At 38.6% G+C, this 25,636-nt stretch overlaps 1 protein-coding gene across 9 annotated transcripts; it reads right to left on the reverse strand.

Moving 5' to 3' along the window:
* Window positions 1-25,508, reverse strand: tulp3 (TUB like protein 3). Of its 9 annotated transcripts, XM_084910167.1 has the most exons (14): window positions 25,407-25,440; window positions 21,981-22,043; window positions 19,385-19,479; window positions 15,934-15,975; window positions 12,642-12,693; window positions 8,632-8,794; window positions 6,805-7,017; window positions 3,860-3,993; window positions 3,571-3,762; window positions 3,335-3,447; window positions 2,400-2,517; window positions 2,204-2,302; window positions 1,767-1,938; window positions 1-1,581 (listed from the first exon to the last, which is right to left on the reverse strand). In XM_084910167.1, the coding sequence occupies exons 3-14, from the start codon at window positions 19,438-19,440 to the stop codon at window positions 1,448-1,450; spliced, it is 1,488 nt and encodes a 495-aa protein (XP_084766293.1). In that variant the 5' UTR covers window positions 19,441-19,479; window positions 21,981-22,043; window positions 25,407-25,440; the 3' UTR covers window positions 1-1,447. The 9 variants fall into 9 exon arrangements, with proteins under 9 accessions (XP_084766293.1, XP_084766292.1, XP_084766295.1 ...); XM_084910166.1 differs by lacking the exon at window positions 19,385-19,479 and having other exon boundaries at window positions 25,407-25,508; XM_084910169.1 differs by lacking the exon at window positions 21,981-22,043 and having other exon boundaries at window positions 25,407-25,474.
* Between the last annotated feature and the right edge of the window lie 128 nt (window positions 25,509-25,636).

A 25,636-nucleotide genomic window follows, 5' to 3' on the forward strand; every position in this document is an offset into this window, starting at 1 on the left:
TTAATTTTTCAAAATGCCTTTATTTTTGTTATTTGAAGATTTTACAATAAACACTTTTTCCCCTTTTTTTCTTTCAAATCTGTTCAATGAAATTCATTTCCGTAATGTTTATGAAATTAAACACTAAATACATTCACCTCAGTATAAGAAAACAAAAACATGTTTGATCAACTGCTGATATATTTTCATACAGCCAAATGAGCTGACTGTTTGTTCCAAAGGTCAGACTGGAACGTGTTTCATCAAAGACTTCTTTAGTAAAAGTATATACAGAATATTTTTCTTCAGAACTTAATTGCACACTTCCTTGAACAGGAAACAACAGGGAAATTCTAATAATTTAGCTTATGCATGAAAAATCATGGCTCTTTGAAGGATCCAGATCAAATTGTTTTAAAAGTATCTGACGCTGCTGGCCATAAAAAAATTCCCAGTTCAGTCCATCTAAGAACAAACTCTGCATTGAACAGATAACATGTTCGGGACAGTGATGAACCAAAACACCACATTAAATCCCTGCCAATGAAAATAATAACCCCCCTTATCAAATTTGTTTAAAAAGGGAGAAAAATAAGAGTTGAAGTGATGTTTAACTTCCAAATAGTATTGTAAAATTCCATATCTTGAAATGTCATTGAATAATTTAAGACTGTAAGAACGGCTCAAATAAGATGGTGTTATCGTTTATTTCATACTGTATGAAGTCTGTATTTCATTTTTCTTAAAATGTGCAATTCTCCGTTCATGTTTTTAATGATAATCCAACTCGCCAAGACAAAATTACAGTCACAAGATTAAAAAAAAAAAATTCACAAAACCCCCACCTTTCACACAAGGATGTTAAGAGTGATAACAACAATGAAAAAATATCAGAATTAGCTATTGATAAAAGGCAGATTAAAACATACGTTATATGATTTAAGATGTAAACAAGGATTAAAAAAAGTTAAACTAGTGTTGAGGCTGTGATGCCAGTTCCTTATAAATGGGGGTTGAAATAAAGTACAGCAACTGTGCGTTTCTGTTCTGACAACATCTAAAGTTGGGCCTGCAGGTGGTGCCAGAGGAAAGGCCATCATGTTACATAGTTCAAAATGGTTTACAGTATGAATTGTAGATGACAGCTATTTTTTAAGCTAAAAAACTTAGTGGAATGAAAATATAAAAGGCAACAAAAATATGCGAAGAATAAACATTTCACATATCTTCAAACAGGTTCATAAATATCAGATCAGTTCTTTTTGCACTTGGTGTCTAATAAGAGCACCTGTCTCCAGCACAGATTATTCATTTGCATTTCCCTTTTAGTCTCTACACACGTGTACATATACACATAAACTGTACACAGGTTAGCAGACGTTTAACCAACCCCGATACAAACGACATGTGGGTGGGGGGGGACACGCAAAAACTGAGTTCCTGGAATTTACCGGCAGAGCACCAGCACCTATTCACAGGCCAGCTTGCTGTCGAAGCTCGACAGGCCAATGGCAAACGCCTGAAGAGCGCACATGGGATAGTTGTAGTCCAGAGTGAAGACGTCTTCAGCAACTCTACCAAACTGCATAACAATGTAGTCGGCTAGAGATAGAGGGGGTAAAAATAAAAAAGGTCGATCAATATGTTTATGGTGTATGTTTTAAATATTTCAAGACATTCTGCAACATCCTATAAGCAGCCAAATTATTTAAACTACTTAAACATAACTGAAGAAAGCACAATGCTACAGTTAACAGATGCTGTTCTCAGAGATTAAAGATACTCACGGTCATTATCATGAACTATCTGGAAGTTTTTGACTGATGCCTGAGTCACACGGCCATGGAAATTTAGCACATAAGACTGGGTGTCATCGTTCCACACGGGTGCCTTGTTGTGCAGCTCGATCAGATTTTCAAGCGAATGGTTTTGCCACCTGCTCAGGAGACTCTCCTGCTCCTATCATACAAACACATCCGATTTCAGTCTTTAATCTTATTAGGAATGAATCAAACTACACATTAAACTCACACACCAGGAATTTTGGACGTTTGCATTCTAACAGCATTTGTGAAATGTCAGACTGCTAAAGCTAAACAGCTTTGGATTCAAATTCAACTTTTAGTCATTTTATACATGAAGCATTCGGACAACACGTTGCACATTTAAGGGCAGATTCTTTGAGCTGTTAAGCTTTGCATAATTCTGTTACTGACAGACTCACATTTTGGGGCCTTACAGGGAGCCTCTCAAAGTTCATGTTCATGCCAGGGATGATTACAGTCATTTTGCGTGGTCCTTTGAATCCCAGCACATTGGTTTCCTGCCAAAAAACACAGAGAGTGTGACAATTTTACTAAATATATTTAATGAACAGGCAACACACTAAACACACTGCTAGCCTTTTGTCATTCACTCACATAGCAGATGGCAGCCAGTTCCTGTCGTGTGTTGCTTTCTTCCAGCAGAGCCCCGGGGTTTTTACACGGATTGGTCCCGTTGTCGTACACTGTGAATTTAGTGCCCATGAGGTTGGATCTGATAGAAAACAAACCGGTCATGAAATGTTTACACCTTTTCATATTTTTCAGATGCTGGCAGCATTTTGTTTCACATTTGAGTCATGTGGATTGGCAGAAAGCAACACACTCTGTTTATTTTCTAAATATCAAGCAAACAGCAACTATTGGATGCTGCAGTTTATTCTAACTGTTAGCAAGCAGAAAATCTTTGGAATCAAATTGAATGTTATATTGAAAAAAAGAGGCAAAAGTGAGAGGCTACAATGTAATCCCACAGGTCAACTGTCCGGACCAAAGTGAATGTCGTTGTCTTTGCCACTGATGGGCTCGGACTGTCAAGCCCAACTGTCAACATTATGAAAAGGAACCCTACAGAGATGTGCATCTCACATCAAGAAGAAGTCTCGCTCTGAAATCTCACCGGAGGTGAGGTGTTGCTGGAAGAAAAAAGTGTGAATGTGAGTGAGAGTTGGAGGAAGCCAGGCACGGAAGAGAAGAGAAGCTTCAAATTTCTGAAATCAGGCAATGGTCTGCTACACTTTACTTTATTTTTGCCAGGCACACACTGGTGACCAGTTGAGCTACAAGTGGATGGACAGATGAAATGTTTTCACTGCCTATTTTGACTGGAATCAATATTACCAATCAAATAGAAAAATAAATCACTTATAAGAGCTGCCGGATACAGAATGCAGGTAATGCTATTAATTAAAGGTATTTTGTTCACATGGTATCAGTTGACATTAAAAAAATAAATACAATTAAAGGTGTGCAATCAGCAAATAATACCTTATTAATGCAGGTCTCTGTGGACACAGGGAGGGTGAATTTACCTGAGTTTACCTATAAAGCTCTCTCCCTCTCGTGACAGGTCGGTAGCATCCACTGAAATAAGGTAGTTGGATGTCTTACTCTTCTTCCTCTTTCTTCCTGCCAGCAGAAACACCTGGAACGACACAATAAAGCAGACACATGTATCTAATGAAGGCTTTTGTTTATAAATGTTACATATTACAACAAAAATGATGATTCTTATTCACAACTTTAATGGCCCACGCATGTATCGCACCTTCTTGCAATCCTCTTTCTCCATGTGCATGTAGTAAGTGGGGTAGAGGCCGCGGTCCATACCCTTCTTGTCACGGGTGATTCGGCATTTGACTGTGACGCCACGTGGTGCTGGGCGTAAGACAAACTCCTCCAGATTCGCCACATCGGCTAGTAAGTTTTCCGCTGTGGGTGATCCTGGGGTAACCAGATCCTGGGACAAATTAATATAGTCAGCTACTTTAAAAAAAAAAAAACCAAAAGCATTTTAGATAATAGTGAGTATATGAACTAGTGTGCGTAGGCTTTACAGGAATGTCCTTGCCACTAGTAGCTGAGGCAGGCCTGTTGCTGTCTGTGTGAGAGGACCGAGAACGCGTCCGTTCTTCCTCCAAGTCTTCCTCGTGCTCACTGGCTTCATCAAAGTTCATGCTTTCGCAGAGACCTGGTGAGAAACGTGGGAGTGTGGTGTGAGGGAGCTTTAATTACACACGAAGGTCTTTACAAATTCTCCAGCTGAGAAACCCATTCACACAAAAGCAAAAGAGGAAAATGAAACCCAGATGCTCTGCGTACATCCTCCACAACAAAAGAACCTCAGTCATTATTTCGTTCCAGGGGTTCCTTCAGTTTTGGTTCAAAACGCTCCACAGAAGATTTTACCAGTTTTTTGGTATGAGAAAAAATTCCCAAGAAGTGATGCAATACTTAGGAAATAGTTGAAGCAAAAAATAGAGCATTATACAGCTGAAAGCACATCCTTTCATATTTATCTGAAATATTCAGGGGGAGGGGGATTTCTTTTACATCAGCTGTTGAAACCATGACAAATGAAATGAAAGGATGAAGCCTTGTGAAAGTGAATATCAAAAAGAATGTGATTATTTAGCATTGATTCTTATTTATTCAAACAAAAAGGCCACTTCTCTGGCCTAAAGAGTACTTTTCCATGTCAGTTACTGGAAGGATCATATTTATGACAATAAATGAAGCTGATGTGCAGCTACTTGTGCAGAGACAGCTCCATGCAGTCATGCAGACATAAACTGGGGCTTGCACAGTGCAGACAGTCGGGACTGTCTATCTGTCTCCTCACTGATAATTGGATTTATCAGCCAGGATGCAGCTCTTGGCTGCAGCTATATCCTACTGTAATGTGTTATCAAAGTGTAAACTCATATGAAAGCTGTGTGTTTTCACTACATTGAAGTATTATTTTTTATTAAAATATAATTAAAATTTGACTTGTAAAAGAAATGCTTGACCAGAAATGGCAATAATGATACCAAGATTGCTCTAAATTGTTACACTATACAGCTGGAGTCCTAAATACTGCAATCCAATCTACAGTTTGAAGTAAATGAAGAACTTTAGATTTTAAATCACAGCAATCAAACTGACTACTGTGAGGATATGCTGCTGCAGGAAAATGTGGGTGAACAAGTGTGGATCTGACCGACAAACCAAGGAACGCTGCTCATAGGTAGAGATCTGTCGAACACAAGTAGGCTTGCTTAAAATCGTACCCTGCTTTATCCTCATTTTTTTGCATCTTAGCTGTTCCTTCATTCACAAAATGAACATCGTGTTATATTCAGTGAGACTTGGTGATTCAGAACATAAACCCATCAGTGAAGTGTTTACAAATGCAACAGATGGAGGAGGTCAAGGCCAGTTTTCCCAATCAGACTTCAGGGAGTGACCAGACGAGTTCCTCTCTGCTGCCCATTAAAAGGAATGCAGAACCTTATTAAACAAATCCAATTTCACGTTAATAATATTCCTGCTTTTAAATACATGGGGGGGTTTTTCACACAGCCTTTCTTCTTTTGCATACAAAAAGCATTCTGTCCTCAGATATTTGTGCCTCCTCCTGACACTGATCAGTTAGACTAACATATCCTGGGCAAGTTCCAGCATTAGAGAAAGCATTAAGCTATGCAGTACTAAACCAGATGGATAATGTGACAGTAAAAACAGCAAAACACAACCCCTATTGTGCAGGATTTACAAGTGATGCGCCCCAAATATGCTGCTAATCCTGTGAAAAAGCAGGAAGCATCATGGAATACAGAATGCAAATGTCAGCTGCCCTCTAACAGTGACTCCAGGGCTCCAATTAAAAAACCCACACAAAGTTGTGTCAGCTACTGGCTTATGAAATCAACCATCTGGAAATGTCAAAGAGGACTAACATTCGACTGAGCAAATCCAAAAAAGACATACGGCATTTCCAGATAATTATTATCACACGGCCAAGAAGGATATTAAATTCTGCAGCGAGCCAAAAGTGAAGATGTTGGATGACATCAAGGAGCTGATTAAATATGAATGTACTTCAAAATGTCTATTTCTTCCATTTCCCAAGGCACTGTGGTAATATGGAAGACAGGCAGCCAAAATTACCTGCTGGAGCTCTTTGGGGCAGGCTCGTCTGCTTAACTGAGCTAACATTAACAATGAGGTCTTACATTATTGAGAAGCACAATGACACTTTCTACTGCGTCACACTCAAGCCTTTAAAAAAGGTATGAAAAGTAACCCAGCCTTTGAGTTTCTCAGCAGGATTCAAATGAAATCTTAAAAAAACAGTTATGTCTTGAGTTTGTGGGCACAAAGTGGTAACACACGAGCTACATTATGACACCTGCAGAACTGCATGATGTTGTTACTGTTTAAACGCATGCTAACCTTCATTTAATGAGAAATTTGTTTTTGCTGCAGATGAATCTGAAAAGTGCAAAAGTCACTGTGAGCTTGACTTTTATACATTTTCCTGAAATTGTACATATTCCCGTCAGCTGGTTGGCAGGTGTGGGTGGTAGTAGTTCTAATGATGCCACAAACAAGCACTGCAGTGTGAACAATGCCCTTACCTATTATTTAGTGAACCAGTTCTCACTGCATTACCATCAATCATACCATTCACTCCACATACAGCAGCAGAGTGCTATCAATTTGGTAGATGTCAAAAAGTCTGACTTTGTTTAACAGCAACTTCTTACCTGCAATGTCATAAATACACATTTTTTCCTTTATAGGTAAAAACTGTAAAGCTGAGAAACGTAAGAAAAACCCTGAGAGTAACCACAAGTAAATATCTGATGCTACTCTCTTCTAATAAAAAAATCACCAGGGGACTCAACACACACACTAACAAAGTAAATAAGTAAGCAGGCAAACAATAGTTGTTCCATTTGACTTTACTGCAGGGATGATTTATGATGATTTAAACCCAGGATCCAGTACAAATCACCTTGCTTCTGCAGCAGTTCGTGGATATCTGTCTTGGGCTCCAGCAGCGTCTCAGTGTCTCCGTCCCTCTCAGGCTCTTCAGCAGCAGGGGACTGGGACTGAGACTGAGACTCAGGCTGGGACTGAGACTGGGACTGGCTCACTGACAGGATTTGAATTTTCATTCCTATATCAGGAGGTTCTGAGCTCAGGAAGGCTGCTGGGCCATCGATACCTACAACACAGGAGAAGGTGGCAGACAGGCATGAGCTGTTAATTTTCCCTTAACTGGGTCCAACCAAGCATATCTAATGAATCTACTAAGTGAATCTATTATACACATTTCCAAATCCATATTTTTATTCTTGGATTCCAGTGTAGGTTTGCGTGATTTGTACTTTAGACTAATCCTTCTTTTTCTCATACTGGGCCTTGTTGCAAACAACTTAATCCTGTGAGTGGATATTAGTGAATGTGGTTTTTCTACACTGTCACAATATACATCCAACAGTAGAAAAACCATAAAAATGGTCTACAACGTGCCATTTAACAAAGAAAACATTTAAATGCATAGCAAGACCTCTTCTATTCATATAACTGCAATTAGTTTGAAGTTGGTACAGAAGCAACAAAAGGCTGGAAAAGTAAGTGGCACTATAAATAACATGTGGAGGTCAACATGTCAGTAACATGACATAGTATAAAAGAGCATCTTAGAGAAGCAGCTTGTCAGAAGTAAAAATGGGAAGAGGTACACCATGTTCTTTAAAATATAATATAAAATTGTAAAGGCCCCAAATATCTCCTCTCATAATCAGATTTAGAGAATCTAGGGAAATATCTGTGTGCAAGAAACAAGGCAGAAAATCAATACTAGATTGCCTAGAACACTAGAAAATCCTGGAAAATGACATAGAATTTATTGTGACAATATTGATTTTAATAATGTCACCTTCCATGTGAAAACAAAACATCTCTTGGAGTACCTGAAAGCATTGTTTAAATAAAAGCTACAAAGACAGACACCTGTCTAACATGTAAAAAAGTTTTAATCAAGGCAAAGCCTCAATCTTGAGGGAAGGTCAATTGTTGCAGTGTTGTTTCATCACAGTGTCACGCTGTAGTTTGTGAAGCTTTTACAGCATACATTTGGGAGACAGGGAGATGCTGAACATCTGGCTAGTTGTGCTCAAGACAGGTGTAAAGACTACTCACAGACAAGAATGATGGATAATCTGAGCCTGTCAGTGGCTAAACAAGGCTGAGGAGGTTAAAACTTAAGAAACACCTTCTGATATATAAAAAAATTATAGTGCTTGAGCACAAATAAGATGGGTGTAAAATAGGAAAAGAAATCTAAAAATAAATATTCATCCAAATACATATCTGTCAATGAGGCCCATACCAGCTTAAAAATAAGCCCCTTTGCCTTGATGCAAAAAACTGATCCATGGGATTGATGGTAGCCACTTTTAGTACTCTCCCTTAATACTGCACCTAATATTAATATGAACTAAAAAAAAATAGGGGGGAAAAACCCTTGATTTCATAAAACAATTTCCTTTTAAAATATGTATCAGTGTAACCTCGGCAGCTTCATGCAGCAGGACATCAAATAGCAGAGTATTATTGCTGCCTGAGGCCACAAGTGACCTTTAAGTGTGTTTTGGTAGTTTAACCGTGCTGCTCTATGATGTGCCTAGCCTAAATTAAAAACAGTCAAATGCTGAAAATTTTATACTTCCAACTGAAGTTACTTTTATGTAAAGAGGGAACAGTGTGTGACAATGCCTAGACTATGGGGATTTGATTAACATGCCTTAAAAATGCTGCACATGTTTTTTCTCACCATCTATTATGACATCATTGGTGACATTGAGTTGAGATTCGACTAGCGGGGCTTGCTCTTCACCACGCCGTGCCCTGGAACGCCGGGGGCGAACCTCTGTGTTGGGCTGGACCATCAAATGTTGCTGACGTTTTTGCCGCTGCTTCTGCTCCAGCAGTGCCCTCTGTGGACCACACAGGGGAACAGAAATGGTGTGTAACCTAATTCTAGGTACAAATATACGTGACTTTCAGGACATGCAACTGGAAAACTCACTTCATACATAATTAGCTGGCATGTATTAAATGATGGAGGTTGGGAAGATTAAGCCAAGCTGGAAAACATCAACACAACAAGCTATGGGTAATTACATTAGTATGGATGATGAGTTACAACCCGTGTCTCTCAGTAGGTGCTGCAAATGACCAGGACAATAACAGAAAAAGAAAATAAAAGAAAGGAGCACTGGTAGTTGCACTGCATAATGCTATTCTAATACTACAGGTCAGAAAAATTGGATTTCTACATGTGAGATTTTGTGCCATAAACAAGTATTGGACAAACAAAGGGTTTGATTTTCTAAAGGCTTATCTGGGAACCGTGGTTACCTGTACCAAAATGCACAGAAGTCCATCCAAGAACTCATTAAAATATTTTAGTTATTTTTACTTTAAGAAAATATTCCAGCGGAGAGATAAAGCCATACAAGGTCAGCTTAGTGAGTCACAGCATAATACACTATGCAGTCTTCAAAAGAAAGATAGCTACACACAGTCCAGACCTGTAAGGCAGCAGAACACATTTTGCTGAGCTACTAATCAGAATAGGAGGACATTTGACATGCAATAACAGATAAAGCAATTGTGCAAACCATTTCAAGGTATAGAAAGCTGTATGCACTACAAAAACTATATGTAATGCAGTACACAACTCAGTTTCAGTAAGGGTAGAAAACTGACTACGTTCATGTTGTATTCACCCGCCCTAAAACCCACTGTGACCTGACTTAATACTGACGCCAAAAGGCAGACTAAATAAAAAATAAGCCCATAATAAAACACAACAACCAAAATAAAAAAAAATAAAATAATGGGGGCTGTGAAAGCTTACAGTAATGTTCTGTAGTTTGGTGAACTGAAGAATGCCCAACGTAAGAACATAACAAGGGTCTGGTAAAGTCATTAGCTGCTTCAAACATCATCACTGAGATGAGGTTTCTTTCGACTGATTACTCAGAACACGTGTAACCTCTAGGTAGTGAGATTAGTCCACAATCATTTGTACTGTAGTTTCAGTAAGGATAGAAAACTGACTATGTTCATGTTGTATCCACTTGCCCTAAAACCCACTGTGGCCAGAGCAGGCGATGGATTATGCAAGCACATTAATTAGCGCACCAAATGCACAACAACAATTCCTGTTTAGTGTTCAGTCAGCTGGGAGAGACCGAGAAGCCTTGTCTCATATTTGGCAGACCAAAGAGCTTTTTAGACTTCAGTCATTCTAACATTCGAGGAAATCAGTTTCACTAGCCGTTCTTGCAAGTTATATTAAACAAAGTGGATTAATGTAATTTTTTTAAAAGAGAAAATCGAATCTTCTTATCCTACAGTGAACATGAAAAACATCCAAAAAGCAAACTTTAAGAAAGAATTGGTACTGGAAGCATTAGTTTTTTTACTCTTTAGCATATGAAAAATCCAAGAGCTGGACCCAGTCGTTATCATTTCAAAGAAAGAGCAGATCTGTGTTCTTCCTTTATTGCTCTAAATAAAAGGAGACAAATGAATACACATAATGCAACATTATCATAATGAACATAATTAGGGCTAGTGTAATGAATGAAAGTGGGAATGCTACCAGATTTCACATTGCACAATAATTCCTCTTCATTAAGATACTGACTACCGATTTGAGGCAAACCACAGCTTTAACTTCAAAAGTTGCTGCACATGTACTCCCAGCCTAAGATTAGTCTGAGCAGTTTGTTTTGTTTTGTTTTGCATTGAGCTATTTTAAGCCAACCCATTGTAATATTCAATTCTTTTGTATAGCGTGAGTACTTGGCATTTTCAACACAGGATGTGACTTCATTCAGGTTTTCACAATCCTTCCTATGTGGCCCAAAACACTGGAAAGAGCCGAGCAAAGAACGTCGGTTAAAAGACAGTGATTTAGATATAATGTACATTTATATTTACATGTTGAAAAGAGGCCATAAAAAAAACCCTCTACTGAAAAGAGAAGTTGAAGTGCTGTTAGGGAGAGATAACTAGATTTTTTTTTCTCTCACTGGCAGTACTGATTAAAAAACTTTGAGTCTATGTAAGCAACAGCCTCACACCTGCGTCTCACAAACAAGTCCTGATCCAAAAGACAAATAAACTAGAAAATGCATCAGAAAAAGAAAAAGAAGAAGTTACAAACCCGTTCCATTGATATTAAAAGTTAACAAGTTTTCTAAAGAATAAAGAAGATTCCACTTCTCTTTAAGTCAGATGAAGATGTGTTCTCCGCCTAAAAGAAGCACTCCTGGTGGGCATGACTCTGTCTCCATGTCCTTTATTCTTCTTCTGGAGCTCAGTTTAAGAGTCAGTAAACTGTCAACCTGTTCCACTGCACTATGTGCTCCTCTAACACAAGCCAAATACCAAGCTTGTGTGTGTCTGTACGCGGGTGTGTGTATGTGTGTCTGTATGTACAGGCAGTCACCGTTGCTAACTGAATCAGCAATCATTAGCGCTCGAGCAGGAGAGAGATAGGGTGAGCGAGAGAGGACAGAAAGAAAGGAAAGAGAGAGCGAGACAGAAAAGAGAGAGGGGGGGGGGGGGGCTGGGAGGTGTACAGCTCCTTCAGTGCGCTTCACTTTCATCATATAAATATACATAAAATGTAATTATGATTTAATTTTTCAAAGCTTGCATCTGATCTCTTCTGTGTGTTTGTTTGTTCTTGTGAGTTATCTAAGAGCAGAAGACTCGAGAGAGAGAGAGAGAGAGAGAGAGAGAGAGAGAGAGTGTTTGAACTCAGCTGAAAGCGTGCAGCACAAGTCAGCCACAATGAGACCCTGAAACACACACACACAAACACACACACAGCCAGGCGCCTCACAATAAATCCGCCTCTCTCTTTGAAGTCACCAATTTGAGCCCCCTACCCTTCTCCCCTGTTTTCCTTCTGCCTAATGTGAGATACTGGAGTAAGGCTTCCAGCTAAAAGCACTACACCACAGCTCTACAGCAAGGTTTCAGAAGATCACTCTGCATGCAGGAATATTAAGTTTTAACTGTCTTACCATGTAACCCATAATGAACATTCCCCCTCCACCCACCCACCACCATTACCACACACACACACACACAATTTGACTAACTGTCTGCTAATATAAGTCTGTGCATTGGGAGTAAATGCTTGTCGTCCTCTCATTTTAGTCATTGCATACACAAATTAAATGTCAATTGAATACTACATTTAGAAAAACAATTTGCATCTTCAAAACAATATCTAGTTGTATTATAGATGTCTATTAAAATCTCTCATTCGAACTGTGCTTTTTTTTAAATGTGAAAACTATGCATTTCAAAGCAATTTAGACATAAATTTGAACATCCGTGAATCTCTGGTTTAGTGGTTCATTAGGGAAGGATAGAGGTGTCACAGTTTCATGACCCAGCATTATAACAGTAAATCCAACAACATTATTTAATAAAATGTATTTTGCTTTAACCATTCTTGCCAACCATAAGGAGCCCGTGGTGACCAGAACAGAACACAAGCCAGGCCCCTTAATTACCCTGCAAAATCTTACCAGATGTTTAGAAAAGCACCAGAGGTTAACCCTCAAACTAAAATCTATGTGTGAGTTGAACTTCTGCATTAGACTCATTTGAGCACATGAGCTTCAACAGATGCTCTTTGAAAGTGCAATTACAAAAGAGCAGAAATGCCACAAATTTTGAGAAATAGAACATCAAAAATAGGATCTTTGAAAACCTGTGCTGTTCACTTGTAGAAAATGTTTTGTTTCCCACCTGTTTTTCCAGCTTCTGTTGCATAAGACTGCTGCTGTCATTTTCAACACCACTGCAGAGAAAAGGAGAAGCAATATAAAGACACATTTTTTCAACAAAAATTGCATTTTCTTATCTAGCCAGTAGATGGAATTACTACAGTTGGACTGATAGCTTTCTCTAATGAATTACAGATACTTTAGTAATTTTAGTGAAAGACAGCACATCTAAAATCTCAAGCACCCATCTTGAAAAGAGTAGCGTTGAAAACTAACTCCAAGGGAGAGGGACAAAGGGAAAAACACTGATCTTCTGCTTACTGTTGAAACATGACATGACTCACTCTCTAATTATGCATGTCTTGTTTAGTTTTTTTTTTAAGAAACAGAGAGGGAAGAAGAAAAAGAAACAACACAATGCTCTAGCTGAGAGAAGCCCTTACAGTGTGGCGCCTGTGGGCATTTACCTTGGACACCTATCTGAAGGGACCAGGCAAATGTTGCTAAGCTACAGTGAAGAGAGAGCAGCAGGAGTTGGCTTTCTCAAGTCGGAGTCAGAGACCTACGACAGCACCACTATCTCTCCATCAAACACACACCCAAAACCAATAATGTGATGTAATGTGTGACTCCCATCCTCATGAACTTGAATGTTTCCTGTCGAGTAAATCTTTAAATATCTCATGCTCTGCTTGGCAGAAATGAGCCACATAAGCTCATCAGATATCCAAAAAGCTTATCCTGACTCTCTGTTCCACCTCTTTTAGTCACTCTCACATCCTTTACACATTTATGAGTTGATTGTAAGTGAGGACACATGCTGCTTATGAATGTCAAGCCCAATGTTGGCTGACATCATAGTGCATGAAATCCATTTAGGAGACTTTAATACGTCTTACTATTAACACATCTATGTTCCCAAACAGCCAGCAAGAATAGTACCTTGCTACATAGTGTCAAAATTAGTCATCTTGCCCAAGTGTGTCATATTATCACGAATGAATTAAAGGGCTCCACAGCAGGTTATTATGGCAACTGAGCACAGGTTGTGGTGATAGCGAGGAGGGCTGGAGAATGGGAGATGATTTTAGTTTTTAATTTCCCAAGTCATTTCTTCAAATGAACTAACAGTGGGACCTGGGACACGTTGTTAATTAGTCATCCTAAAGAGGCTTTTTTACCAAAGAGCCTCAGATTTACAAATTCTCCAACTAATGTAACCGTACCCAAGGATCAAAGTATGGCAGAAACAGCTCTAATTAAAATGTTTACCGTTCACTGAATTTCTCCATTAATAATGTTGTTTCCATGCTACAAGGCACTATCTGGTTAATTGCTAAAGACACTCTCTACAGCAGCTCAGTTTTCCTAATAGTTCCTTAAAACACATTTTTTCCATTGGTACAGTGTAATACTCCTAAAGTAATTTGGCAGAATAGTGTGTGCCTAAGAGCCTAATGCACTGCTTGAACACATTAGAACATGACTGCTCTGATAAAGGTAGTAGCAAGAGATTAAGACATTTTTTGTAGCCAAGAAAGAAATCATAAGTAGTAAAGAGAGTTAATTCAGTTTTACAATAGACACCTCAAGGCACTTTATCCATTAAGGTAAAGACTGAACCTACAACCAAACAATCAGATGAACCCCTATGAGCTGGCATATCAGTGGAAAGAAAAAAATTTTTTTTTAAAAGGGACAGATCTCCAGCAGAACTAGAGTGAGGAAAGGGTAGCTATCTCCCCTTCTAGTGCCTGTTAGTTCTCTCGCTGTGGTGTTTTAAGAACAGCTGAAGGCTTTCACAGAGCTTTTTGAATTATATAAAATAAATTCAATTCAATTTAATTTATACAGCGCCAAATCAAAACAACAGTCGCCTCAAGGTGCTTTATATTGTAAGGTAGACCCTACTATAATACATACAGAGAAAATAATCATATGACCCCCTATGAGCAAGCACTTTGGCGACAGTGGGAAGGAAAAACTCCCTTTTAACAGGAAGAAACCTCCGGCAGAACCAGGCTCAGGGAGGGGCGGGGCCATCTGCTGCGACCAGGTGGGGTGAGAGCAGGAAGACAGGCTAAAAGACATGCTGTGGAAGAGATATAGAAATAATAACAATAATCCAACAAGTGCAGAGAGGTCCATTAACACATTGAGTGAGAAAGGTGACTGAAGAAGAAACACTCATTGCATCATGGGAATCCCCCAAGCAGCCTACACCTATTGCAGCATAACTAAGGGAGGATTCAGGGTCACCTGATCCAGCCCTAACTAAATGCTTTAGCAAAAAGGAAAGTTTTAAGCCTAATCTTAGCAGCTTAAATCAGAATTCAGTTTGTGTATCTAGAAGCTGACCCATCGGAAATGGTAATTCTATGAATGAATGTGTTTGTCTGGCAAGGTGACCTCATCCAGTCAATCAGTGAGGACCTGTGGACTCTTGTTTGCTCCATGCTTATAGACATTACAGCTGTCTTTATGTCTAAATCTGTTTGGGGCTTATGGTAGCCTAGTGGATGAAGGCAGTGTGAGTTTATAGCATAAGCTTAGATAAACGTGTCCATCCTTCAACTTCTGACTGTGTTGTTGATCAGGGTGATACTAATGATATCACTGATTACTGTTATATGTTATTATTTTTGCACTTACAGTCTCTGTGTATGTCTATTGGAGACAGGGAGGGAGAGAATGTTGAGAAGCTGAGTTTGCTCTAGTACAAAGCAACGGGCATCTTGGGGCCTGTCACAGAGTAGATACACCTGTGATCACAGTGGCTACTGTATTTTACTATTAGTGTCTGTCTCCCAAATCCAAACTGAGAGCTGGTTCCATAGAAGAGGGGCCTGAAAATGTAAGGCTCTGCCTCCCATTCTACTTTTAAATTCTCTAAGAACAACAAGTAAGCCTGCATTAAAGAGTTTTAATATTCTAGCCCCTAAGTAACAAACATGGCAAAAAACAAACATAACAAATATACCCTTTAAATCACATTTATGATTCACTTTAAGAAATGCAAACCAAGTGAAAGACTTCCATATTTTTTAATATTTTGGGGGCATTTTCTTAGTCTATATTGGACAGGGACAGGTAAGCATACAGATGAAAGTAGGAAGAGAACAAAAGGGAATGACACACAGGAAAGGGTCCACACCGGAATCAAACCTAGGCCCCTCACACAAGAAGATCATTCTTTAATTGATGACTGTCTGAATAATAACAGTTCTGCACTAAGGTTTTAAGTGCATTATTCAGTTTGTCATTTTCAGGTACTGCAACTGGAGTTTAATTTTTTGGAGTGTGTAGGTGCATACCTGGCTGTTGTGTTAGACGAGAAGCTGGCAGAACTGGAAGGTCTTTGGGAAAAAATCATACCGGCAGACGCATGGGACATATGGAAAATAAACAAAAGAGTGAAACAAGTTTAGAGACAATGCCAAATAGGAAAACCATAACGTCAATGTCATAATGATGTAGTGGCTCATCAGAAAGAAAGTAAAATGTTTCCTTGTCACTGGTTGGCTGTTTGAGAATAGAAATTCACTGAGAAGCCAAGGACACTCGCAAACAGTCAAATCCAGGACAAAATCTCGCTCACACTGAAATTAATGAATTTTTTTTTAGAAACTGTAAGAAATGTACTTAAAAGTTTTGCTATGAAAACAGGAAAAAGCAAAAGTGCTCATATAATAACAAATGTGACTTTGACCTTGAGGACAGTTTGGATGAAAATCCATCACTGTGTGCAACTTCGATTAAATTCTGACCGATATTGTAGGAGGAACGGTGATTCTTGAATTGTGGATAGATACTTGGATGGAAGGACATACAAGCCTATTATTTTAGGGCAGGGGTATCAAATATAAGGCCCAGGGGAGCAAATCAGCTCATCAAAGACCAATCCAGCCCACCGGACTACTTTGGAAAATGTGAAGGAGGCACTTGATGTTAAATGCGACTGTTGTTGTGATTTGGCGCTATATAAATAAAATTGAATTGAATTGAAATGAGTTTGACATCCCTGTTTTCGGGTCTATACTTTACAATTTATAGTGCATTGAGGTGACCGTTGTTGTGACTTGGTGCTATATAAATAAAACTGAATTGAAATTCAATTGAACTGAATGCCTTTCAATATGATCACGAAATGCTACTGGTAAAGATAATAACATCAAATAAATCTTCCAGAATGAATAAATACAGTTGTAAAATGACAGAAAAGGTTCTGCTAGCTCAAAAATACCCAAACTCTCCTGTCTCTTTATGTTCTTGGTAAATATGGACATTTGCATACACACAAACACAGTTACATGGTGCCTCATCACAGCAGTAAGCGATCGCCTCTTCATTAGTCCGTCACAGCTTTGGTGACAAGAGAAGGACGCGCCACTGTTGTCCCTTCCTTGTGTGTCAGTCCAAGGTAACCATGGAGATTCTTGCTCTGTCAACAGCACACTTCCACCAGCATTGATTAAAAACCTGCAGTGTGTTCTTGAGCCTCACTGTAATTGGAGGACTTTAGCACTCTGCTGTAAAGATTCACAGACTGACAAAGGGAGGAGCCTACCAAAGCACGTAATTGCAGCTGAGCTGTGCAAAATTTAATTACTTATGCCTCTGATAAATTCTTTGTAGGAAATATATAAATAAGTTGCACAATGTTGATGTTTTAAATAATTGAAAGCTATTAATTTAACTGTGATAACTGTCCATAACTCTGCTGCTGGTTCAGGATATAAAAAAAGGAAAAACTGACCAGAAATGTTTGGTATTAAACCCACAACAGTATTATCAGACCACGATCTGTTTTGTGTGCTGTTCATTTTGATTAAAAGCTTTCCACTCTGCCACTTTAAATGTTAATTGGAAAGTTGGATGAGTGTGACTTAATTCAGGCAATTCAGCTTTGAACTTAAGTGAGGGTACTCCATAAAATGAGGGCTGATAATGGTTTAATGCTTAATTCTAGTAAAACATACCCCAAAAATATCCATCCATCCACCCATCCATCCATCCATCCATTCATCCATCCATTCATCCACTTGCTCTTGCACCAGTTTATAATCAGGAAGAACTAAAATTGATACATGTATAGAAGCAGGTGCCTCAGATATTAGCACTATTACCTCACAGCAAGGTTGTCCTGGGTTATCGAGAGCTACGGTTTCTCTGGCCATGCAAAACATATTACGTTCATACAACTTTTTGTTCATACATTTTACAAGATTGTCAAACTAGACTCTCTGATCGATAAAGCATAATAAACATATTAAGGTTAAATATAATTTACCGGTGTCCTTCTTGTTTTTCACTAAAAACTCGACTGATTGTATTCAACATTAATGTCTGAGCAACAGAAAAAGCACCTGCAGAAATGCAGCAACTAAATCACACTAAATACTAAAATCAGTGCTAATAATTAGAGCTGACTCATTTTAAGACCGATATCAATACCAATATTTGGTGACCGAAAAATCCAATATTCTAATATATATTGCCCGTTTTTTTTCTTTGAGACACACAAAGCAGTTCCCAAATATTTGTAAGTTTGGTTGTTTATTTATTTTTTATTTATTTAGTTTATGCTCTGAATGAGACTTCCAGGATCAGCTGTTTCCTGTGTTTCTGGAATTCCAAAAGCATTTGTTGCCAAAAGGGAAGTTGTACAGTGCCTTCTGGTGGACAAACTCTGGAACATCAACACTTATACCATGGTTCAAACGTGTTTTTTCCCTCTGTCTTCTTTACGTTTTTAATTTTCATTTATCGGACATTTTAAATGCAGATACCGACAGATCTGCAAATAGCTAATATTGAACAATATTATCAGCCCTGGTTGGGCTCTAACAATAATAATGGCTTTTTGAAAAATTTCTAACTATAGTTATTTTTGCCAGCGACTATTTTGGACATCAGTGAGTGATTACCTGTCATAGAGCAAAACTTTTTCTATATATATTATGAGCATCTCTGAATACTATCAGGGAGGAATCCCCTTCAATTGGTTTTCAGGACTCGAATTTGAAATGGAATAATGATAACTCAAAGCTACAGAATTTTGGAATGATAACTAAACAAGAAGCAAAGCGCAGATGTACAGATGTATTATGATTACAGCCTTCTCAGATCAATTTCAAAATCAAAGGAATTAAAGATTAGTAAATTCAAATTAAATCTCTAGTCTCAATCACCACAGCCTCAAAACTGAGAATATGGTTTATGTAGACTCCTTAAAACAGACTAGAAACTGATGAGTATTTATAAAATAAAATGCTAAGAGGAAACATTTAACTGGATGAATACCCCAAGCACATCCTTACTTACATGGATGTGCTTGAATTAACCTACCAAGAGCAGACACTAACACACACACACTCAAAACGGGCTGGACACACACGCAAGTTACCAACTCTGGTTACAACACACAGTCACAGCCTGATGCTCTGAATAAGTAACGACATGGTGGCAGAAACATGAGCGAGAAGAACATCGAGTCATTCAGCGACCTGAAGAAAGATAGTAATGCTGACCTCAATCCTAACACAGGCAACTCTGTAATTCCTTATTTCTAAAAAGACTATCCTGCTAGGAGAATTAAAGCAAAAGTTTCTTTAACTGCATCTGTTTTAATGCAGAAGGCAGCTGTCTTGCTTAAAGAAAGAAACCACAAGTCTTAAAGAGCACACAAGAATGTATATTCTGAAAAAAACTCTACTACTGAGATCAAAACATACTGCATGTACGCGTGCCATTATGTGCAACTACCTGTATGACCAGCGACTGTACGCAGGCTGAGATCCCTCGGTCTTTACAGTGTCCATGGATGCAGCTTCAGGAATGCCAGTCCAAATGTCTCTTATCTATAACAAAAATCTTCATTTACACTCGGGGTCTTACTTACTGCTCAGTTCTACCCATTTGTAAGCCTACAGACTCCAAGATCTCTGCTAGTGTGTCACTGAGAAAGAGTAGATGTCCCACCCATGGGAGTGACAGCTACCACTGCTGAGGTACTCTGAGGTTATGAGGCTTAGTGCTGTTACCATGACTTCACACTTGAGGCAATGCGCAAGGATCCAGCTAGGGATAGGTATGGAAGTGACAGTTTTGAATGTCAGAGTATTGCAAAAGATCAGGCAGAGACAGAACTGAAAACATATAGTCTGAAAGAGCACTAGGGTAAGTTGTTTTAGCCTGATTATATTTTAGATATAAAGTCACTCTTTAAAGGTTGCTATCACTAAGTTCCCACAATACCGTCTACTAACTACTGAGAAAGTCAGCACTTGCATTTGGCTCATTTTCTCTGACTCATAGGGGGGCCACTGCACGTATAGTATGAAACCAGACTGCAATTCTGTCTGGCATCTGAGTTATGCAACAGTGAGACTGTGTTGAGCCTTAAATAGTCCAAATCTTGTCAAAACTAATTCCCAAACTACCTTCCTCGATCATCTAAGATTGCATTTTTCATTGTGGAACTGAGAAGCATACGCAGTTTTAAGAAAGTTATCTGAATAAAATTAAACCTATAGATTACAACATCTAAAAACAGATACAGTGGGAGGACCTTTGTGTGGTTGCTAGGCGACCAGAAGCTGACATTTGTTTTTCCTGAGGCTATTTGGAAGAGAGAGACAAAATAAAAATCAGACAGAAAATGAGGCATGTATTGTGTATGTTTGTTCTTAGAGAGAGAGCAGTAAACTCGCAAATACGTTAACTCATGATAAGCAAGGGAATCATTCACCCGTGGGAGTAATTATTGAAGTCAAAACAAATAATGGAAATAAGCTACCCTTGGGATGCCAAGTGACACAGTCCCCTTTTGACTCTTTCACAATTATGTTTTACTTTATTTAGGCAACAACAAAAAAAGCAAACTCATGTCCATTAGCGCTAATTCTTCATAATTAACAAAGAATGACAAATACAGATATATCTATTAATTTAGTTGACTGCTTGCAGTGCTGTACTATTCAACAACAACAAAAAGTGTATAGATTACAAAAACCAGAAATGCTACTTTAGTCTCTAAATGCATGAGAAACAGAGTGGACTACGCCTGCCAGCTGGGCCATTTGGAATTCACTGGACAGCCACAGAAAATCACAACTGGACCACAAGTCGTTCATGCAGTTGCAGAGGTTAACCGCTATCCTTGTAGAGAATTTTTTTAATTGACTGATTTATAACAATGTTCAACTAAGATGGCGTACTAACTTCAATATCACCCCAACTGCTCGTGCAGAACTGCACACATTATATGATGCAGGTAGCAGGTTGGAAAGGAAATGTTTCAAAGGAATTTATGCATTCCTGGGAGCATTACTGGAAGCAGTAATATTGTAATTGTATATAGCACGTTGAGTGCTCAGTTACAGTAGAAAAGTATTATATAAGAACACGTCCATAATAATCATCAGCAAGTTTGACTATCTTTATAAAAGCAGAGGTTTTGGCAGTTTGCTGGTCTGGACCATTCAGGTGTGTGTTAACACAATATTGCAATTTTTCCAGGAGTGGATATCCTAGCAATTTCACCATATGCTCAGAGAAACTGCAAAGATCCCAAGTTCCAATATAATTAGAAAAAGACTAAACAACTCTGGGTTGTATGGACAGATTACACAGACGAAAGCCTCTTTTCTCTAAAATGAAGATGGCAACATGGTTAAGGTTTGCAAAGTGGCATCTGAACAAACCACAAAACTTCTGGAACAATGAATAGACGAGACCAAAGCACAGATGTCTGGCCATAACGCAGTGTCACGACTGGTGAAAGCCAAACACAAAACACCTCATACCAACTGTCATACCAACTGACAGTGATGATTTGGGCTGGTTTTATTGCCACCTGGACACCTTGGAGTCACTGAATCAACCATGAGCTCCTCTATATTTTAGAGTGAAATCTGAGGCCATCTGTCTGATAGTTAACCTTGTCTAAAACTGAGTATTGCAACAGAACAATGGTCTTAAACACAGCAACAAAAACTACAACAGAATCACTGACAAAGAAAAGAATCAAGGTGTTGCAATGGCGTAGTCAAAGTCCAAACCTCATCCCAACACATTCCTCCTCAATGATTCCACATTTCCACAAGCTACTGAATCTTACTGAATCATACAAAGAAAATTTAGACACAATAGGTATAAAAGAGTCTTTGTAGGACTAACTTTAGTTTCCAACAGGAAATATTCAGAAAAAAAAAGTTAGCTATAATTAACTTTAAGCTGAAGATTCCATGCTAACACTTGTGGTCCTCAAATGTCATCTAAGAAAAGGGGTTTCATTTTACCTCAGGTTATACATAACACTCTACCCCACAGTCCACTGAGTGTACACACAGGGGCTCACCTGCTATTCTCAAATGATGTGTGGAGGCCCACTGTGTGTGCTGTGGGGCTAGTTCCAGTGTTCCTGTAGGATTTTACATAAAGCACAAATTATTATTGCAATATATTTCACACACAGTTATGAATTAACTGTTAGATTACTGCATCAGTACTTTGTACTAATTTGCACTCATTTTTCCTTTAAAAAAAAAAAAACTTTAGTAATTATAAAGGCTGATCAATTTCTTGTGTGAATTAACCCACAATTAAAAACAGTGCAGGTGACCCACCACTAGAGAGAGAAAAGGGAGAAAAAAGTACAGCAAAGGCTACCTGGGAAGTAAACAGCCTTCATCCTGAGTAAGTCATCTGATCTGCTGGGAGACTCTGGTTAATGCTAAACTAAGGAAGCCCTGGGAAATCTAATAATATATATAATAATAAATATTTCTCCTCTGAGAAATATTTGTTTTTTATGGGGGGTTTTTGTTTGTTGTATGAAAGTAGTTGATGAATGGAAAAGCAGTAAAAGCTAATAGAGTATCCTGTTATGTATAGATGCTGCAAAAGGCCATCAAATATACAATCTAAAGAAGAATGGTAAATGGCCTGTATTTATTATAGCGCTTTACTACTCCCTAAGGACCCCAAAGCGCTTTACACATCCAGTCACCCACCCATTCACACACACATTCACACACTGGTGATGGCAAGCTACAAGAACTGATGACATGTCAGATTGCAGAGGCAGTTTTGCCTCTACGCACTGAAATTTTGGTTTGTGTGCACACTGGGATAGAACAATAAAATTGTGAGATTTTATGAACAAGGAAAGTGTACATTTCATTCATTCATCACTCCTGAAGTTGCAGCACAAATAAATACCAAGAGAGTATTTCCAGAGATATTACAGGAGGCAGAAATGGTATTCAGACAATCCAACAATGAATAGAAACCTAAAGGAGAATTCTGTAACACCAAAGATAGTGGCTGATCAAGATCAACTTTAGTATCCCCGAGGGGCAATTTGCTTTGTAGCCAGCCAAGATGTGCCAAGAAAAACACAAATCACATCATAGAATTTTAAAAATTAATAGTGGTAGGAGCAAATTGGAATTTAAATCTATTTGTTCTGCAATTAGGCAAAGAATACCTCCTCCCTTAAGTCAACAGCTGATACTCTGAAAACACAGGATGTGTGCTATCACCCGAATTTTTTTCTCCCTTCAATTCTGCTGCACTGCCTCTATACAGGAGGGCAGATCATCTAGCTTTATACCTGCCACTTTACTACACAATTTAACAACATGCTCCAACCTCTTCTTGTTCTTCAAGCTAAGAGACCCAAACCAGCAGATTGAAGAAAAAGTTAAAACAGACTCAATAAAAGACACATAGAACATTTTCCTAAAGACATTATCCAGATTAAAACCCCTAGGTTTCCGATACAAATACTCATGCTGGTTCCTAAAATATACAAATAAAGCTGGTTTTAAGAAATATTACAGCAACCTCACTACATAAATGACAATAAAGCACCATTATCTGAACACACACAGTAACTACACTAGGGTTTGATGTGTGCATTTTCTGTGCTAGCTCCCTAAGCAGGCAAGCTGTCGTCAAAACTTTGAAAATCTCTGCTAAGCACTAGCCTGGCACTGTTTGTGCAGTGCGACAAATAACAAAACTCCACCAGCCTCGCACTTATAACGCTACACTCATGTTATCAGCACTTGAAACATTACAATGGTGATACTGTTATGAAAACTGTCATTCTGCAAATGTGTCAGCTCTGCATGGAGACTCTGGGATTTGTAACTACTCCAAGCTGCCAAGTGACTCAGCAGTCACTGAAGAAATACGAAGGACACAGCATTCACTGCATCAAAGAATAATAATACTAATAATAATTTTTTTTTTTTTTTTTTTTTTTTAAATTGTGTGGCATTTGTGAGAAGCCCTTTATCCATTTCTTTTCAACACTGATAAAGTGTGCATTCCAAGTGGTGTGCTAATCAGGAATGTGTTCAAAGTGGTTCACATTACTAAGCTGACACAGTTAGAAAGGCCCTGAGATTTCCAAAAACACAGTACTTGTTCCACATCTGGGGAAAAAACATGAACAGGATGGGAGTTATTCCAAGTCAACAGACCAAGACTAACTGATACCATGCAGAGACCATTTCTCTGTCAATACTTGTTTGCAGCAAAATAGTCAATTTAAAAACAAAACGCAGACAAAAAAAGTTCTCATTTCAATGTCACTGTAACTAATAAAAATTATCTATCACTAAGTTTAAGCCTTAGGTGACAGAACTAATCTACAAACTGATTAAATCAAATAATGTGACTGCCTCTATAACAGGAAAGGGTGGGTGAGCTACTGTGATAATTATCTCCCAACAAAAATGAAGGACGAATCTCTGCTCCAGTTCTTAAAACCGTGTAAAGCAGCTTCCATTAACACAGCGCCGTTTTACACTCTGTGTGTGTATGGGGAGGGGGGTTACATGCAGTACATTATGCCCAGGCGAATTTTGTGTGACTGTTTGTAAATCTATGTTTTGCATTCAGTAACTGGCTTACTTATCCAGATATTTATCTATTTACTCATTTGGGAGGTGAGGATAAACACACGCTGACATGAATGCTTTTTACATAAAACCAGAGACTACGAAGAGGCATGTTCAGACATGATATACAGTGTTTTTTTTCCAGAGCACTCACCTAAAACCTAGTGAGTGCTCTGAAGTGGCTGAGTACCTCAGCATTTTATACAGCAAAACACACTAGTCTTGCTATATCCAAATTTGAAATATCTATGGCGTTATGTATAAGGAAAATATCTAACGCAAATGCTATTTGAAATAAAGAAATGTGTTTGTGTATAAAAAAAGGATTGTCTGCGGCTTTAATAAATAAATAAATAAATAAGTGTTTATTACACTGTACGTGGGCGTTTAACTAAAGACAAACGAGATGCGACAAATGATGGGTTTCCGAACTATTTTATTCATCGGAAAAGGAGGGAGTATGGCTACATTTATAAGCAAGCAAGGGTAACATTAAAACAAAACGGTTGCCCCTTTCTACAAGTCCTGAAATACAACGACCGTTCTCTCGCCATTCGCCCAGTAACAGTCATCGAAACGAAAAAATAAATAAAATAAAAAGATGGGGGGGACTACACCGTTAACTGCTCCTTGTACTCACACGCCAGCTGTGGAATGTTAAAGCTAGCCTGTTACCGTTACAAGCTAACGCTAGTTGCCTGAGCCCAGTCTCTGTCTGTATGCAGCTCTCTCTTATAAAAGTTGTGGGCGACAGCTAAGTTTTTCGCCTCAAAGAAGGCGCTAATCCCAGCGCTTACCTCCCCATTTCCCAGTTCACCAAAGGGAAAAAAGTAAGGACACAACGTACAAGCTGCGTTAGGTTTAATTCTCACCTTATGCTGTAGTAACTCATGTTTGTCCACGGTTGCTAAGGAAGATCCTCAGGAGGCATAGCACTTTTGTGGTTGGGAAGAACTCAGTTGCTCAGTCCTTAGTTACCGAGCACACTAAAGACAGGGGTTGCTATTGGCTTACCAGTTACTTAGGGGGAAGTTGATTGGTGGACATTCTACAAAAAGTGCATGCCTTGACGGTAGGAGGGGTTTTATTTTTCATTTTATAT

The sequence above is a fragment of the Perissodus microlepis genome, chromosome 17 (assembly GCF_051167445.1).
Source record: "Perissodus microlepis isolate ML-2025 ecotype Zambia chromosome 17, ASM5116744v1, whole genome shotgun sequence".
Classification (NCBI taxonomy): domain Eukaryota; kingdom Metazoa; phylum Chordata; class Actinopteri; order Cichliformes; family Cichlidae; genus Perissodus; species Perissodus microlepis.

Excerpts from the sequence above, each read along its gene's own strand:
- tulp3 (XM_084910166.1), bottom strand. The coding sequence starts at position 25,426 with ATGAGTTACTACAGCATAAG. Across the intron at positions 8,795-12,641 it reads AACAGAAGCTGGAAAAACAG|AGGGCACTGCTGGAGCAGAA; the intron begins GTGGGAAACAAA and ends TGTGGTCCACAG. Across the intron at positions 1,939-2,203 it reads TCCCTGTAAGGCCCCAAAAT|GAGCAGGAGAGTCTCCTGAG; the intron begins GTGAGTCTGTCA and ends TTTGTATGATAG.